Source organism: Denticeps clupeoides, chromosome 2, assembly GCF_900700375.1.
Source record: "Denticeps clupeoides chromosome 2, fDenClu1.1, whole genome shotgun sequence".
In the NCBI taxonomy this organism is placed as follows: domain Eukaryota; kingdom Metazoa; phylum Chordata; class Actinopteri; order Clupeiformes; family Denticipitidae; genus Denticeps; species Denticeps clupeoides.
In genome coordinates this window covers 28878967-28896699 of record NC_041708.1, presented here as the reverse complement: position 1 = coordinate 28896699, position 17733 = coordinate 28878967, and the positions used below count along the sequence as shown (strand labels likewise).

Here is a 17733-nt window from a genome sequence, read left to right as displayed (position 1 = left end):
ATTCACAAGTGACCTAACAATAACTTGCGTAATTGATTAATTAAGATTGAGTTAATGGCCATCTTCCCTTCCTTAGTGAAGGGAGTGTTCTATGCGGTATCTTGCCAAAACACATTGACTATCAAGACACTTGTGTGACACAATCAATGGTTTGATTCGATCTGTAGCTACTTACTGCAGACAGCTACCCCCAGCTTGCCTGTGCTTGTGTGAGGCCCTTAATTGTTGAGCTGTTGGGGTGTGCTGATTGTATTGAGGGGCGTGTGAGTGAGGCAGACTGGCGTACAGCCATCCTGCCTCTCCCCGAGGCGTTTAGCGTCTTTCTCAGAGGTGAGCCGCGCCTGCTCCCGTCTCAGATCAAAAGGTGGAGGGTGCGCCTCATGTGAAACACGGCGCATTTCGTATGAACATGTGTCAGGCGCGCGCAAACGAACGCTAAGCTTGTCAGACTGAAATCAAGAGTGTGTGTGATTCTCCTAAAGTACCGTGATCAAAACTCACATCTCCCTGATAGACGTGAGGGGCGCATTCTTCCACCCAACTCATCTGCTCCGTCTCCCTCTGTCTCTTTCTGTGTTAGTCTCAGATGCTCAATCACTCACACACACACACACAAACACACACGTAAACACATGCTCACAGTTGGTATTGATATAGTGTATTGGAAGAAATTTAAATGCACTTCCTGTTGGTGTGCATAGCACAATGCAAGATCCCCAAACACACACATGCAATCAGGTCCACGCATTGTGCAGAGTTGGCCTTTTACATAGCAGCCTGTTTGTGTCAGATGTATGTTCAGCAGGAATCAGAACACAGTCGGGTGCAATATGTTCAGAAACAGTTAATAAACAGGCTTTTTGAAGTTCCTTCAATTTATTTTGTCTGTCTGTGGCCTCCTAGTATTGTTTCTGTGTAAAACTGCCTTTCTGTGCTTTCTTTGATGCACATACTCATGCAGATTTGCACCAGTCACTTAATGACAACGCGTCCGCTTGCCTATTGTGAATTGTAATGCTTATTGATTTCATTGTGTGGATTTTGAATAAAATTTTTTGAAATTCAATGTAACACATTACATTTTATTAAAAGCTCTTATTAGAACTATTAGAGGCCCATATTTTTAAGAGTACATATTAAATAAAAAGAGAAATGAGCTTATTTTCACAAACTTTCATGGATGCGACCCTTCCCCTGCAGACAGGAAGGAAGCGATCAGGGTGTGAGGGGGGTACAAATTGGATGGGGCAGCTACTTGGGTCGCATTATGTATGATATTCTTCATCATTACAGCCCCCTTCACCGCCCCTTGTCCTCTGCAGCCATATCTCCGGTACGCCGCTGTGCCACGAAGTGTAATGAATTTTTTATGTCATCTCTCGCTCTGGCCCCAACGTTAAAGTGAGGCGTGAAAGTAAAAAAAAAAAAAAAAAAGAAAATAAGGAAACATGAAAAGGTGGAGGGCAGGGGAGGGGGAACCAGGGATGTGATTGATGCCCCATGTCAGCGCAAACAAAATGGCAAATATAATTTAGCATTTAGCTTATGTGGAGATAATGGGGCGAACACGAGCCGCAAACACATGCTTAGACAAACAGCCGCGCTGCGCAATCTGTCAGCAGAGCTTTACTGGGATCAGGAGGGCAGGTTCGACAGAGTGAGAGAGAGGAGCGGGAAGAAGGGAGGGAGCAGGTGAATTCAATTAAAGGAGGAATTACTTTATTTTCTGCTCCCCGTCTCTCTCTCTTCGGACTGAAGGTGGCTTAGCGTTTCATTTGTCAGCCGTTGAGCGGACAGTTCTGTTCTCACGCGTCTGCTTTGCCGAGGCCGGGATGTAAATCAGATCACACTGCCGCTAAGTGTGGGGATGTGACAATAGAGTGATGGGGGACTGTGTACCGTCGTCATTAATATGTGTTAGGGCTGATCCAAACTGACTTCACCGTACATCACCCAGTTACGGCGCGCCATGTCTGCTAACACAATTTGCTGGGGAAGCCCGAGGAAACTCGGGAGGTGTTCGGCCAGCCATGTTATACATCAGACCAGACGATATACTGCCTGTGGCTTCACATGCACATCGCAACATTAAACCTGATGAATTTTATTCAAGAGTCTTTCAACTCAGACTTCGTTCTCATACAACAAATGTGCAACATTTACTGATGGAAGTAGCAGGATTTGTAAGAGTGGATTATAAGCATTTTTGATCATCGAGATATTTTGTTCCATATTAATTTCTTGATTTCTTCCTCTACGGAATATTCTTTAAGTCTTTTATATTTGTTTGTTTGTTTTCATTTGTAACATGTCTTTTTTTGGCTGTGTATGTGTGGAATGTACAGAGCTTCTCTGCCTTTGACAAAATATTTCTTACTACTAAATACATAAGCAACTTCTGATCCATCAAAACTCTACTTGGGAGAACAAAATAAACATATTGTCATCTGCATCCAGAACATGACTAAAAATATGATCATATGCTCTCTCCTCATTCGATATTATGGATTATCATCATAAATAATAATGAAATACCCATTATTTCCTAATTCTAATTGAGGATTATATTGACCACTAGGCTAATATTCAAAATTGCAGTTTATTTTCTGCACATATATGACACTATGTTTTTGCTGTACAGTGTACAGGAATATACAATAAAAAAAAAAGGTTTGTTCAGGTTCAGTTGCCATGTGCACTGGGGAGTTTGTGTGTGCGTGAGGATGTTAAGAAAGAAAAATAGAATTGTTTTAAGACAAGTTCCCCTTAGTGGGCAGAATTAATCGTTATTAGCACTCTTAAATATATGCCTAAGTACACACCGAATATTATTGCCGTACTTCCCCATGCAGCCTCTCATTACTGCTCGTAATTACAGTTGGTTTCGCCTCGCGGCGGTACAATCAATCTACCCAGACTTCCTCAGCCTTGTAAGAGCAGCAGTGGGCATCTGTGTCCAGAGAATGAAAAAAAAAATGGCCATTTCATTTTCCCAGCACCCGCTCTGCTGTTTGTTCCCCCAGTGCACAGCTGAACTGGGGGAGAGTCATATCCTATTATTTGGACGGGCTTAATTGAAACATGTTTATTTATGGCCTCTTGCTCGAGAAGGGAGGCTGGCATGTTAGCGTTCGAGCCGACGGGCCCAAGTGATATGAGACGACGGAATTAAATTAAAAGCTCATAAAATGAAATATGCTCCGTATTAGCTATTTGACACTTAATTTGCCTCTGAATGAGCGAAGGAAATCACAAATTAACTGTCCTTTGTTTTTTTCCTCTCCTCCTGCGGCGTTCCCATTAGGCTGGGGGAAAGTGCAATTATAGGCAGAGGATAATCGTTTGGTTTATGAATTCATACGGGGGGCGAGGCACCAGTGTGGCATTTAGTATTAAAGAGCGAGGGTCATGACTCCCTTGTGCGGGCGCACTGTTTACCAGACGAAGCACACGGGCAGCGGAAGTTGCACAGGAAATTCGTTCACTTTTTCCCCATACTTGCTGCCAGAATGGTGCGGCGGCTCTCTGTTTGTGAACGTTCTCCCTCTGTGAACACGGGCCGCTCCGAATGAATAATGTAACGCAAAAATGGATGTTTCCGTTGATGTTACTGTTCAGAGAGAGGAAAAAAAGTTCTGGTTTAGTTTGAAGATTTTTTCCCTCAGTTGTCATGCGAACTGTGGTTTGGGATCCTAGTGTTTTTATTTCACCGACAGACCTCAGACCAAGATGGGCACAGACTTAAAAGAAAGAGCGAAAGTAATAAACAATGATAAAGTTGCAGTATATGACAAAACAATTTCATCAACGTTGTTTTATGTTCCCGAGTCTCTAAGATGAGCACTGGCCATAGATTTAAAGCAGCAGACAGGCAAGTGGTATCTTAATAGCATCATATTTGCACAATTCTGCTACAGATGCAGAATATACAGCACTGGAAAAAATAATAGACCACTTCCAAAATCCAGCTTTCTATTTCTGTTTCGAGTATTATTGCATTCATTAGATTTTGAGTTTCAATACTGAAACACCTTCTTTTCTATTTTGAGCTGCTGATCAATCAAATCCTGTCAAACTAGTTTTGAGAACCACTGCTGTACACTTAATTCTCCTGTTTCATCCCATTTTGACCATTGGACCCCTTCTTGTTATATTATTTATCTAAGAATTACTGATGACTGTTAGAGTTTTTATTCAAATGTGATCAATGTGAACAATACAAAATACAGAACATTTTATACACTGACCCACATTTATCAGCTGAGAGAAAAAAAGAAAGAAAAATATAATTTTTTATTAAGTTTACTTTAGAGCTATTGATATCCCTTCTCAGAATTTTGCTCATTTTTGCTGTTTAGCTGCTTTACACTTAGTAAAGCAAAGCCTGCTGTTCCAGAGGGCTGTTTGAGCTCAGTGGTAAACTTGGCACGAGGTTGTCTGGCTGTCTTGAACTGAATAAGAGGCCGTGGTGCGCCGATGCTGAATGCCAGACGTACACCAACCACCACTCCAGTCACCGCTGCGTGTTCGCTGAATCGGTGCACCAGCGCCGCTCCTCTGAATGAAGTTAAACTCTGCATCACTGGGTTTGAAAGGGGCTCTCTTCATCTGCTCTGGGTCAGGAGGTCCGTGGCTAGCATTACCTGTCGAGCATAAGCATAGCAGCATTACCGTGGCACCGGAGTGTGCATTGAGGAAGGCTGACCTTCGACCCCCTCCGCGTCCAATCAAATGATGCAACCTCTTGCTGGTCAGAAATCAGACCAGGCTGTGGTGAAGTGCTCAGCGCTTTGACAGCACACTTCCTGCTGAGGTAATCTGGCCGGCGATGGAACACTCGCAGACTGTGGGGCTCCTCTCTCCACTCGGCTGCTCATTGTGCGTAGGGGTGGAGGAAGGAGAGAGAGAGAGAAAAAGAGGGGCACCATCCTTCTTTCATTCCAGAATTATTGCAGTGGCGCGACCCTCACTGAAAACAAAAGCTCTCTTATGGCCCAGTGACCGGTTTGTGGTCGCCCGGCAACCAGCTGGAACAAATGGAGGTATTCGCCTCAAGTCAATTACCCACGGTGGAGTTTACTTTAGAGTTAGTGGCCCTCCGGCAGGAACACGCCTCTTAAAACAACAAATGCACCCTCTCAGGGAGGCGAACTGACTCCCCACTTGGTCTGGGGTTAGGGGTCACTGGGGTTAAGGGTCACGAATGAGATCACCTTTCAGTTCAAGACTAAACAGAGGGTGGTGAGGCCGAGACTAGGCGGTGACAATCTTCCTTTTTGCTTCCAATTTCTAATTTGTTCACATAACCCAAAACATTTTTAGTACATTTAGTCAAATTGGGCTAATTCTAGTCAATGTCCCGACAATATCAAGAGGCATTATATACCTTTCAGGTCCCCTCCCCCAGAGCTAGGCTTGCATTTTGCTCCCCCAGGCAGTACCCAAAATATGTCGTAGACTGTGGCCACACCCCCATCATCCCACGGGTGCGCCTTCTGGACTTTTGGATGTGGTTTTGTGTTCCTCTGTCTCATCTTCATAATGTCCTGATTGTTCTAACCTATCTTTTATGTCTGTGCTACTTCATGGTTGTTTGCCATGTGTTCATCTTGTGCAGGTTTGGCAAAAATGAAGCCCTGAATTTTGAGCCCTTGTATCTTTGCAGTTTTACGTGGCAGCAGAAACGTGCATAGACTCTTTGTAAACTTTGTAAACTACATTCCATGGTTGACGTTCATGATTTCTGTTAAAAACTGTGAGTCATTTCAAATGTTTCTAGTTGCATTAATCACATTTCTGTGCGAGGCATTTTCAACTTCACCCTGCTGCAGCCTGGCAATTTTGGATAATCTGTAATGGATGGCTGCGGAGCACGATACTTGTCCTGTGTTCCATTTCCACACCTCTTCACGCTTCCTCCTCCTCCTCCTCCTCACTCCTTCTATCCTCCCTTGTCCTTTGCCTCTGGCTCAGTGCATGCGCTCAGAGTGTGTGTGTGTGTGTGTGTGTGTTGGAATGCTCTTTAAGGTGTGTGCTGTGTTTTTTCCCGTCTCTCCGCTATTTACATAAACCGTTGTCAGGCAGCCCAATCTGCGCATTGTGGAGCACGGCGCTGTTTAGCATAGACTAGTGTCTTATCGGAACACCTTGCGCTGCATTGCTCCTTGCTGCAATTTGGGGGACAGGTCCAGGCATGGCAAAGGCAACTCCATTACCAAAAATAAAATGGGATAGAAGGAGAGAGGAAGAACAAAAAGCAAAAACATGCCGGGGTGCAGCCGAACGTTTTCCCTCTATCTCTTTCAGGGGGGAGAAATAAACACTTTCGCACACATTAAAGATTCCCTTTGAAGATTTGCTTTTACACCTTCATGCTTCTTCCACCCTTCGTCTTTGCATTTGAATGACAGATGCGTGCCGGCCATGGAAGTTAGCTTGGCTTTGAGCTATATATGCATCCTACAAGTTACTTGATAATTTACTGGATTAGGCGGCTGAACACCAATTCACAGTTAAACATACATTTAATATATGCACTGTGCAGATTCTCTTCAGCCTGAACCTTAATGTGACCAAATGATTTTTTTCACTAGTAAAGCTTTTAATAAATTACACTACCCCAAAACCAGAAACATGTAAAAAAAAAATAGGGAGAAGTTGTCTGGCAAAAAATTATGGAAAATTATGTCATTGTGTAATTTTATACTGACATTACTTATAAATGGCTCATAAACATTTTACATTTGTCTTGCTACATGATTTACAGTTTATTTAATTTATCTGGACCATTGCTGCTGCTCTCTTATGGCCCAGATGAAGAGGTCCCCATGGACCTGCGCTTAATCCTATGCTGAAGATATAAAATAGTTGAAGACAAGGGGCTGTAAACCTGCCTCTCCTATGAAACTGCTGTAATTTGCCGTAATCTCCCATCTCAGCCCTGCAGTGTCCAGCAGTATGACTCCTCCTGAGGAAAGGCCTGATGAAGCTTCTGTCTGTGCGTGTGTGTGTGTGTGTGTGTGTGTGTGTGTGTGTGTGTCTGTCCCTGTTCCCCTCACCCCCCGTGTCCCCCTGTCCTTCTCTCCCTCTCTCTCTTTGGTGGCTGTCTGAGGATAGCTCTATGATTAATGGTGTTTATTCTTGACAGAAAGCGCCTTTTATTTATCTGCATTGCCGTTTCGCCGATACTATCAGTCACCTGAATGAAAAATATTCAGTCACAGCAATTTTGCAGTATAATTGAGTAGAGTCACTTCCTTTCACTCCCTTTCTCTCTTCCTCCTTTCCTGCGCTCCCCTCCTCTTCTATCTGGCACCCTTATCATCGCCACAGTAATTTTCGTGCTGCGTTGTTTGATATGGAGAGGCTGGCTTTAGCCATATTTGACATAAAGCCTCTTCAATTTTCACGAGAGAGAGAAGGCGGGGTGGGGGGGTATAGGGAAAGAGAAAGTTGCATTCTGCTCTGAAAATGTGTGAGGTTTGGGAAGAAAGTATCTCTTCCCCCCTTTTTTTCCCAAGCAATTTCAGGATTTAGAGAAAAAGGAGATAAATTCTTAGCGAGAAATGGAATCGGATTGAAGTAATATCCTTTTTTTGTAATACACCAGTTCCACATCTTAAATGGCGGGTGACTTCTCTTTTCCACCCTAAAGTCTAACTGAGCAAGTGGGGTATTTTGGAGGTGTGTGAGAGTACGATGGATAAAGGAAAAAGGGATGAAGAGCTTTTATTGAGACCTTGAGTAGCTTAGCGTTATATTCTTAGTCACAGACAACCATTTATAGCATTTAACTCCTGACTGTATCCAGTGGTAGCGGGAATTAATATGGAATAATGCTATTATATTCTGCAGAATCCGGTAAAATTGATTATGACTTGTCATGCACTATATGACAGCATATATGCCGTGATAAATAAATCCTAAAATTTAATTAGGAGAATTGTGGTCTAAATATTGGACAATTTCTTGGTAATTGTAATATACAAATAGTAGTAGAAGTTGTAATAGTAAACATGTGTGAGTGTGTGGGTTTGTATTCTTACCATAGTGACGACTATATCTCACAATGACAGAATGTTCATAGTGACAAGGCACATGTGTATTTAATTAAATCTAATTTAACATTTTTTACTCAAAGCTAGTTACAGATTTATAATACATATGTTAAATACAACATTAGCATTGGTCATCATTTATATATAAATACAAATGTGTCTGTGTTTGGGGAATGCACCAGAAAAAAATCACATCATTTCTGGCTGCAAAAATTCTCTTCCCCTGCTTCATATTATGCTAGATTAGAGACAATATCCTTGCTTCTCTTTGAAGATTTTCTGCTGCTGTTTATTTTAATTAAGGGAAACACACATCTTTTAACCAGATGGGTGTTTCATGGCTTTGCTGCAATGGTTAGGGTAGAGCGAATATTTACTTTAATTCTAGTCATGTTTCTCAAAAGAATAAGCATGTTTCTCATTTAGGTCATAATTTAGACAGGGACATCTATTGGGAATTCAGCCTAAAAGCAGATTGCAAGGCATAATATTGATTTACAATCTACAGAAGTTGCAAATATATGTTTTATTAATAATGCATTTGTTTAATGTGCTGTAATTAAGCATTTTGTACCCTTTCATTTTTGTAAAGACTTTTTATACTCCAGAATTTTGCTTCTTTATAACTAATGTAGTGTAATTTAATGTGGTGTCTTCTTTTTCGTGTCACTCAATTATTATGTTACAATTTATAATAATATGTCCAGTGTTTAACACATGTTTTTTTTTATCTTTAAAAAAACTGTTTACATATTAATAACCAGCTTTATGAAGAACATCAGCCACCATTGCTATACAAGAGCATTTACGTGATATGATCACATATTTGTTTGATCTGCTTATTTCAAACTGAGAGAATTCCATATTTTTTATGGTTTCAGTTATTTAAGACAATTTATATTTTATTAACATTATATCATTAATTCAATTGTGTATGTATTTGGGTCTGATGATTTTATGGTTATGTTTTATGATTTATCTATAGTGCAACATGGTGAAAGGTGGGCTGTGCCATGGGTATCACTGTTCCAAAAAAATGAAAGTTTAAAATGTTACATATTCTCTGTGCTTTGAATTAGATAAAGACTGATGGGTAGGGCAAAACAAGACAAAAGTTCTGAATTTGAACAAATGTATTGAGCGTGGCGTTTGGGGATTCCTGGTCACAGTGTGGAGCTGCAGAAATGTGTATTTTCCATTAGCACCACTACGGCAGCAGACCGTCCTTCCCACTCTGGAGACCGGTTACTGCAAGTAACGAGATTTAGGGAACAGGGTCATAAATCCTGCTTGCTTTCCACCAGAATCTCTTTCCTCCTTTTTTCCCTGCTCCCTTCCTTGCTTCAATCCATTCTTTTAACGTCATAGATAGATGTAGGGAAACTTAACACACATCACTTCTAACCATGTTTCACATAACACATAAAAACATTAAGGTTACAGCAGGTAGCATATTTACAGCCCCAGCAGGTCCAGACTACCATTCCATGTTCTTTGTTCTCTGCAGTTACTCCGTTACTAACATATAGTTACGGTATAATAAATATGATTTCTTAAGTACCAAACATTGAGGGGGTCAGTGTACCATCATCTATTATTAGTTTACTTCGTAGATACACTTTGACAGTGTTACCCTAACCTCTGACCCCAGTCCTGTTCACACCTTTTCACACCCATTCTTACTGGGGTGATTTTTTTTATGGATGGGATCAAGCCAACAACCTTGGAATATAGAATCAAACACATTTATATACACATTTAAGTAGGCTTGTGTATTGCTTTGCCTGAACTGGATACTTGTGTCACAAAGCAGGCAGCAGCTCTGTACACAGATTGAGTTTAGGCATATTCATTTGGGACTCAAGCAGGAATTTACAAAGTTTTGCTGTGTGTGTGTCAGCATGATGTACGTCAGCGTGAGAGCCAGCCCTCCCTTGTGCAATGTCTCTCATAGCCCTTGTCACACTTTTAAACAGCACAGACTCCACACAAACACACACACACACACACACACACACACACTGAAACTCTCTCAGACACACAGAAAATGTAGAGGCCCTCTGCTTGACTCACTCATGATTAAATATCGAGGTACCACACTTGACATTTTATTAGTCCAACAAGATGGATGAAATGGCAAGGATGAAGTAAAGTGTGTCTGTTCAGCGCTAACCAGCCGGCCGGCCTCGTTCTTCCTTCCCTCTTCTCAGAGGGAATATGAGAGAACGGGTGATGAATTTTTTGAGGAATTTTATCCCATTTCCTCTTTACATGCCTCTGTGTCTTAATCTGCAAAGGGGAATTAGTTACCTGTGGTTGCATTTGGAGTGGTTGCAAGTTTGAATTTAAAGCCCCACCACGTCTACACAGTGCATGATGGGTTGTAGGCTGGCCATCCATTGATAATCTATTTTATTCGAATCAAACTGTCAACCACATTGCTGACACTGATATTTGATACTTTCCAAACAGTGTGGATGAGCATCTAACTGTGGTGTGAAATTAATTTCTCCATTATTCAGCAGTGATTACCTTTTTCCGGAAATATTACCATTTTGTCAAAAATGCATTTGGAAGCAGGATGTTAAGACATTGTAATGTCTGCTTGGTTTTTAGAATATTTTGGTGTCTTTCTCCAGCTTTCTTTACTTTGCCAGTGTTGTCAACTTTGTTCATTTTGCTCAACTTCAGTTGTTTCAACTCTCATTTTCTGGTCTGTCCCCTTTTGCAGTGTACTTGCATATAAAACAAATAAAGAAAGTAAAAAAAGTGAAGTGATTGTCACATGTGATACACAGCAGCACAGCACACGGTGCACACAGTGAAATTTGTCCTCTGCATTTAACCCATCACCCTGAGTGAGCAGTGGGCAGCCATGACCGGCGCCCGGGGAGCAGTGTGTGGGGACGGTGCTTTGCTCAGTGGCACCTCAGTGGTACCTTGGCGGATCGGGATTCGAACCGGCAACCTTCTGATTACGGGGCCGCTTCCTTAACCGCTAGGCCACCACTGCCCCGCTAGGCCACCACTGCCAAATAAGCAGCCCAACCTGGCAACACTGTTCTGAATTCCCCTAAACTATCCACATGCAACTGATGTGCCGAGCTTGTAATATTTTATGTGTGTGTAAACCAATTGACAGTGAGAGTAGATGAGAGCAGATTCAATGATTTCTTGTGTGACATGGAGAACAGAAGATTGATGCTACGCTATTGAGTGTCATACCAGTGTTGACAGCGCTCTTCACAACAAATTCTATTTGTTAACGAATTAACGAATTCTAGCAAAGTAATTTTTTCTTCTTACATAGATGATCACAGTTAGCATTTTGGTTTTAAATGTTTCACAATTAAGACATCTAAAGGTTGCGCTTATGGTCATAGCTGTGTGCTATCGTCTTACCCTGACTGGAAGGACAGCGATAACTTGTTCTTTTTTCCTGCCTCAGAGGCAGACTAGCTGTTTGGCTTTAGGCTTTTGCGGTTGTTTGAGGTTGTCGGGGCCACTGAGGTATTTTTTAAGGGCAGGGAGAAGAGGATAGATACCGTTTCCCTTTTTTTTCCCCTGCTCTTTTGCTGCCAAAGTTTAACACTTCACCACACACAGGGCTCTGTCTGACACTTCTCTAGCCTGAGGCGAGCTGGAGGAGAAAGGGTCATGCTTACCTGCTTTAAGACCAGGGGGGAAAGCTCAACAGTAAAGTTATTTTTTTTTTAATCTACCTTTTAAAATCCCAAAACAAAGAAATGTACCTTTTACCTTTAACTAGCAACTCTCTTTGACAAATGCTCTTGTACTTTTCTCCCCCTGTACCAAATCATGCTGGAAGCAATAAAGCAAGTTAAACAGTGAGAGATTGTGTTTGGTTTTATGTTTGTTTCCGGTTTCCAGAGTCCCATGAAAGGGCAGAAAAAGCAGCAGACCCATTTTACTTTCATGTTGTGACTTTTTGTTTCCTGTGTAGACTTTGTTGTTGAATTCCCCCTTCCACGTCCTTATCTTGATGGCTGAAATTACATTTAATTAAGCCATGGAAATGATTTTCTAAACAGCCCGAGGAGCGAGAGAGAAACCCCGCGGAGAGGTGAACTGTAATGTAAGCGTTTTGTATGGAGTGGTGGGAAGTCACTCATTCGCAGCAGGGTTTGCTCTTTTTGTTTGATTTTTGCATCGCTGTTCTGAATTTGCTTTGCACTAAAACTGCAGCCGTTGGTTTGTTTTTGGGTGTTGGGCTGCTCTGCTTTATTCAGGTTCTTTGGAGAGATACTTTCCTGGACCAAGTGTGCCACAGAGGGACCTTCTCTTCGACTTTCACCCTTTCCATTTCTCTGCAGCCTTGGTGTCAGTGACCTCTGACCCCTACCCCCCTGGTGGAGTTTTTTTGTGGCAATCTGAGCTGGAGGCAGTGTGAGGTGATTTTGCTGCTGAGGTCTGAGATGAGAGGAGATCGCTGCTGTGATGTGTTCACTTGAACTTGTCACAGCCTCCTGACTCCTGCTGGAAAAACCTGTTATCACAGCAGCATGTATACGTGCCTGCAGGGCTGTGCAGTGTGTGTGTGTGTGTGAGGGGAGAAAGACAATAAAACATGCTTGCAGAATATGATGACATACCAGTAATAATATGCTTCGTCAAATTTGTGCCTCCATGTGCATGTGTGTGTGTGTGTTCACACAGAGTGCAGGTACGTACGTGTGGATGCCTGAGTGGCAGTGAATGTGGGTATTTACCCTCAGCTGCAGAACAAAGGCAGCCGTCATGTGGGTGAAACCCTGTCATTCTCACAGCTGAAACCACGGGCTCACAAAAACAGAGCAAACCGCGCTGCACTCTAACAATATGCATCCCACTGCATTGTAATATTATTATGTAATTGGATAACTAAAGAGCTTTTGGAGTGAGCTGAAGTGGGAAGCATGCCGGAGCACGCTGGAGCAGTAGGTCTAGGGGTGGCCAATATGTCCTGATGAACCAGCACCCTGCAATGAAATCTCCTCTGGATACGAAGCACAAAGGAGGGACCCTCTCATTGACATTGCTACACGAGAGGGCTGAACTTCTCAAAAGCACTAAGAGCACCCTCAGGGGGTTATTATAACCCTGTTATAACTCCAACCACCATTTCAGAAGCAGACAGTCCTCCTCGGTGCTAACCGAGATTTTCCATGGTGGGTGACAGGAATATTTCACCATGACCTGGGGGAAAAAAAGGCCTACCATGATTTTCTTCCTGCTGGGTCAGTTCTTGAGCAATCTTGACTTCCTGTGCCAGTAAACTTGCCTCTGCCATAGGCTTTTAACATGCACACACACACATAAAAGCATGCACACACATGTACAAATGCACAGTTATAAATCATAGGCATACGGATTTACACACACCTCACAAGCCTTTGTAATGTATATAATAATAGTAGTAAAAATAACCATAATAGTCATTTTTGGAAAAAGTGGAAGTGCAGCTTAAATTCACACACACTGAAGCGCATTGGGCCGGCCCGGCAAATCTGAGGGACTAAACGATCTAATCTCCACCATAAAACAATGTCTTCTCCTGGTAGCACGAGCATATTCACACATTCTTCTCTGCTTCCCCCTTCCCTCTATCATGCTGCCCATATCTCTCTATCTTTCTACCTCTTGCGCAAACCATAAATCAATCTCTTCTCTGGCATGCCCTCTCTGTCTGCCGTCCTCTCTCGTCTCCCTCTGTCTCCGTCTCTCTGGGTCTCCCTTTCTCCCCAGCGTGTGTTTTTTTTTTTTTTTTCACCCCTTTCTCTCTCTCTTTTCTGTGCTTGTCTGTTTCTCTCTCTTGGCGCTCTAGCCGGAGCCCTTTGATCTCACAGAGAGAGGGAGCTTTAAAGTGCTGCTGTTTCCACCTGTCAGGACTCCTCTCTTTTCTTTTGCTCCTCTCTCTCTTTCCCTCTCTCTCCTTGTCCTTTTCCCAGCTCCCTCTGTCTCTCGCTTTTATTCTGTCTTTCTCTGTCTGGCTCTGTTCCTCTCTCTCTCTCTCTCTCTGTTGAGTTGCGTGGGGCTCAGACTGCAGAAGGCCTCCTGAAAGGCATGGGGTGGATGGGAGTGTGGGATTTCAGCCCCGACTCCTCACCTCCGCCCTCTGCAGGGGAGCACGAGGACCAGTGGTCCTGCAGTCCTGGAGCCATGATGTCTTATTGGTCAGGACCATGCAAAGTCTAAATTGGTGGTTAGAGCTCGGCCACGCAGTTTCTGTAAACTTTTGAATGTGTGTTTATGTGAGCATGTGTGTGTGCATGTTTACGATTTGCTGGCGTGGGTGTGTGTATTCATGTCTATGAAGCGGTCTACGGTGAGCAGATGTGTGTGTGTGTGTTTTAAAGAAAAGAGACAGACGGGCAGTGTGTGTTATGCCACGTTGACACCGCTTCTTATCATTTCCTGATTAAGAATGTCAGTAAGCTCTCTGCCAAGCTGAAAATTAAACATATTAACTCATGTATGTTTATTCCTGCTGCATTAACAAAAATAAATACAATGTGAAAATGTTTTCCCTGCGTCAGCTCACTCCAGAAAAAAGCAAACAAACTCAGAGGACGAAAAAGGAAATGGCTACCATATGTCAAACCCCTTTCATCGTCCCGGTGACCCCACACCCCTCAGCCCATACGTCAGGATCTAGTCATCGAGGGCTTGTAATAGTTCAAAAGAGGAAGAACTATTTCTTTTTTGCTGCTTTTCTCTGTCTCCATGCTTTCTCCCGCTGCATTCCATGACCCTGGTAAGCCAATCTCAGCTCAGGTCTCAGCTCTGTGTAGTGTGCCGTGAGTGTAGGTGAAACACACACACACACTCCAGACTACAAAGTAGTGATGAATGGGCCATCAAAGGAAAATAAAAGAAATGCAAGGTGGTCAGTAAATACTGAAAAAGCTTGCATGCCAAAAAACGCTCACACACGCCACAGGTCTGGCTGTTTCATGGGCTCATAGCTGCAGAGGTCACATAAAAACATGTTTTGGTAAAAAATGCTGGGAATTTCATTTGTACATGCATCCTTTGCTATGATATTTGTGTGCGTGGGTGATATGCAGTGTCAGTTTACAAGAGCGTGTGTGCTGACCTCAGTTTCAGTTCAGTGCCCGGTTGGTGGTTGCAAGTGTTCTGATCTGCTGAAGTGAGGCGTATCATAGTGGCGCTACCAAGTCACGTACTCAACCTGCAACAATAATAATGTTGTGCTGGATATGTACCGGGGTGCATCTGTGTGTGTGTGTTTGTGGGCTGGAAGAGGAACAGTAAAAGCATGATCATGACATTCACTGATCAAAGATTAACCTTCAAATAAGTCAGTTGAAGGAGTTCCACATGCACTGTAAAGTCATCCAGAGAGATGGTGAAACTGCAGAGTAAAGCAACAGTGAAATTATTCATCATAATAAGGATTTGTTTTAAACAACATTTGTTTTGCAGTGTCTAATGCTATTTGTATGGTGCATAAATAACTGAAGGTTACACTTCAGTCAGAGCCAAGAAGTATGTTTACACTTACATTTCACTTACTGTTTAAAAAAAAAAACAGAAGATAATAATAATCGCACATCCACGCCAAAAAATATGCAATTCCCATTCTGTCAAGAAGTGCACAACCCCAAATGTGCTGATTACTCGATATTTATATAGATGTTTCTTGTGTTATCTGTGGAGATCACTTTCTTTAGCTATAGACTTTCTTTTCCTAAAAAGGGAACAGTGTGCACATTTTTGTGCAGTATTATTACAGAATATACTGATGCTGTCTAATTTGAATTGCCACAGTGGAACACAGCTGCCTTTCCTTCTGCAGCTTGGGATTCTATTGCAAGAACCCACCATAGATGCTACAAGAGCTGAGTAAATCCCACTTCCTCACCATGCACCTGCAAGGGGTTATGGGAGTTCTCTCTACACACAGCCGCCCTTGTGTTAAACACATTCATGCAACTTGCGCACTTGTTAACATGCTTTACCTCAGGAGTTCATTTTAGGGCAGCAGAACCGCACTTGTCTTTTATCCCTCTTGAGTTCAAGTCTGAGAATTCCTTGAGATATAGATGGAAGAACAATTTTCTTTTCCACGTTTTTTTTTTTTTTTTTAATCTGTCCCTTTTATTTCCCTTCCTGAGCCTTCATTACTGAGCCCTGGCTGTAGCTCTTTCATTAGTTGCCTGTGATGTGGACTCTGGAGGCTGGCAGAGCACCAGAGGGAGTCTGGACCGGGGCTCAGGGGCGTAATTTGGCCGTTCCGGTCCTCAGGCCTGGCTCAAGGTCACTATTCGTTGTCAAACTTCTCTTCAGGACCTTTACTCTCTCAGCAGGACTCACTTTCAATGCTGCTGACTTTTTCTCTCTGTTTCTCAGGCTTTCTCTCACTCTACCTTGCTCATTTTTTCTGTTGCTTTTGTTCGGCTCCCATAATGCAACAATTGTGGTGCTCAGATTTCAAATGTTTCCCATTCTGCAGATTTCTGAGGAATGTCTTTTTTTCACAGGGAGATGCTGCATTGTTCTTTTCTAACAATTAAAATAGACAAGACACTGAATGCAGTGGGATTAAAGAATCACATCTCAGGAAAATACACTTAAATACATTTTAAGCAACTTTGGCAAATCTTTTGGAACAAGCAACAGCCTGGTGTTCCCGTCAGACGAGCGACACCCTCTACATTTGGCGACAGCAGAACTCGCTCAACAGAATCAGCATTTATAGCTGGTTGCTATCGGAGGAAAACACTGCAAGGCATTGTGGGTAGCGGTGAGAATTCTTGGCCGTCTCCACCTGATTAAGACACAGCGCTGAAAGCCGTCTTTGATCTTAGGAAATGTCTGTGAGGGAAGCAGTTGGAATTCAGTTTGGTTCCCCTCTGTCTTTTTCTGTCAATCCTCCTCCCCGACTTGGCCCAGCAGATGGGGGCAGATAGGCTGTCAGCGAATGCTTGTACTGTGTACTGATTCCAGACCGCATTAACTGGATATTATCATTCTCCAGTGGTGTCTGTGTACTTTGGGAAATGAAAAATGGAAGAGATTTGATTCTCCCATGGATGTGTTCTGACAGACTTTGCCTCTATAATGTGTTGAACTTCCACTTGATTGTAAAATGGCAAATTAATAGAAGATTTACCCATGGCACATTCACAGTGTGCAGCATTGGTTTATTTCCCATGTATCAATGAATGAACAGCAGTGTTGATTCTTCTTCATCAGACATATAAGTTATAAGATATGTGATAAAAGCATTGCAGATAAATCTTTGCTAATTGCCTTTCTATATTCTTTAAGGCCTCCAGCACTGGCTGGCAGCCCAGCGTTTTCAGACATCTCCCTCATTCGGATAACACCCCATCGGAACCCCTCTGTCGGTGCAGATTCTCCCTTCAACCCACCGCACCACTACATCAACCCCTATATGGACTACATCCGCTCTCTCCACAGCAGCCCTCCGCTGTCTGTGATCTCAGCAGCCAGAGCTCTCAGCCCAGCCGATGGTGAGTTCCGTCCTTCTAGCAGTTCTGTTCTCCCATGGATGCCCCAGAGAATTGTGACACTTTAAAACATGTGGAGACATTTATAAAATATGAGAACAATAATAATGATAGCTGTAATAGACTCTTATGCAAACTATAGTTCATGCAAATCTTGGATTTTGTGTATTGTAATTAAA

The 17733-nt window shown here is 42.7% G+C and overlaps 1 protein-coding gene across 4 annotated transcripts in view; it reads left to right on the top strand.

Annotated features, from left to right (window-relative positions):
- The window catches only part of gli3 (GLI family zinc finger 3), a 92187-nt gene that overhangs the window by 47091 nt on the left and 27363 nt on the right, over positions 1–17733 (top strand). For all 4 annotated transcript variants that reach the window (XR_003748857.1, XM_028969774.1, XM_028969773.1 and 1 more), the window contains one exon: positions 17352–17557. Coding sequence is in view for 3 of the 4 variants with exons in the window: in XM_028969774.1 (XP_028825607.1) it covers positions 17352–17557 (206 nt within the window). In the remaining variant the exon portion in view is untranslated. The remainder of the gene's footprint in view (positions 1–17351; positions 17558–17733) is intronic.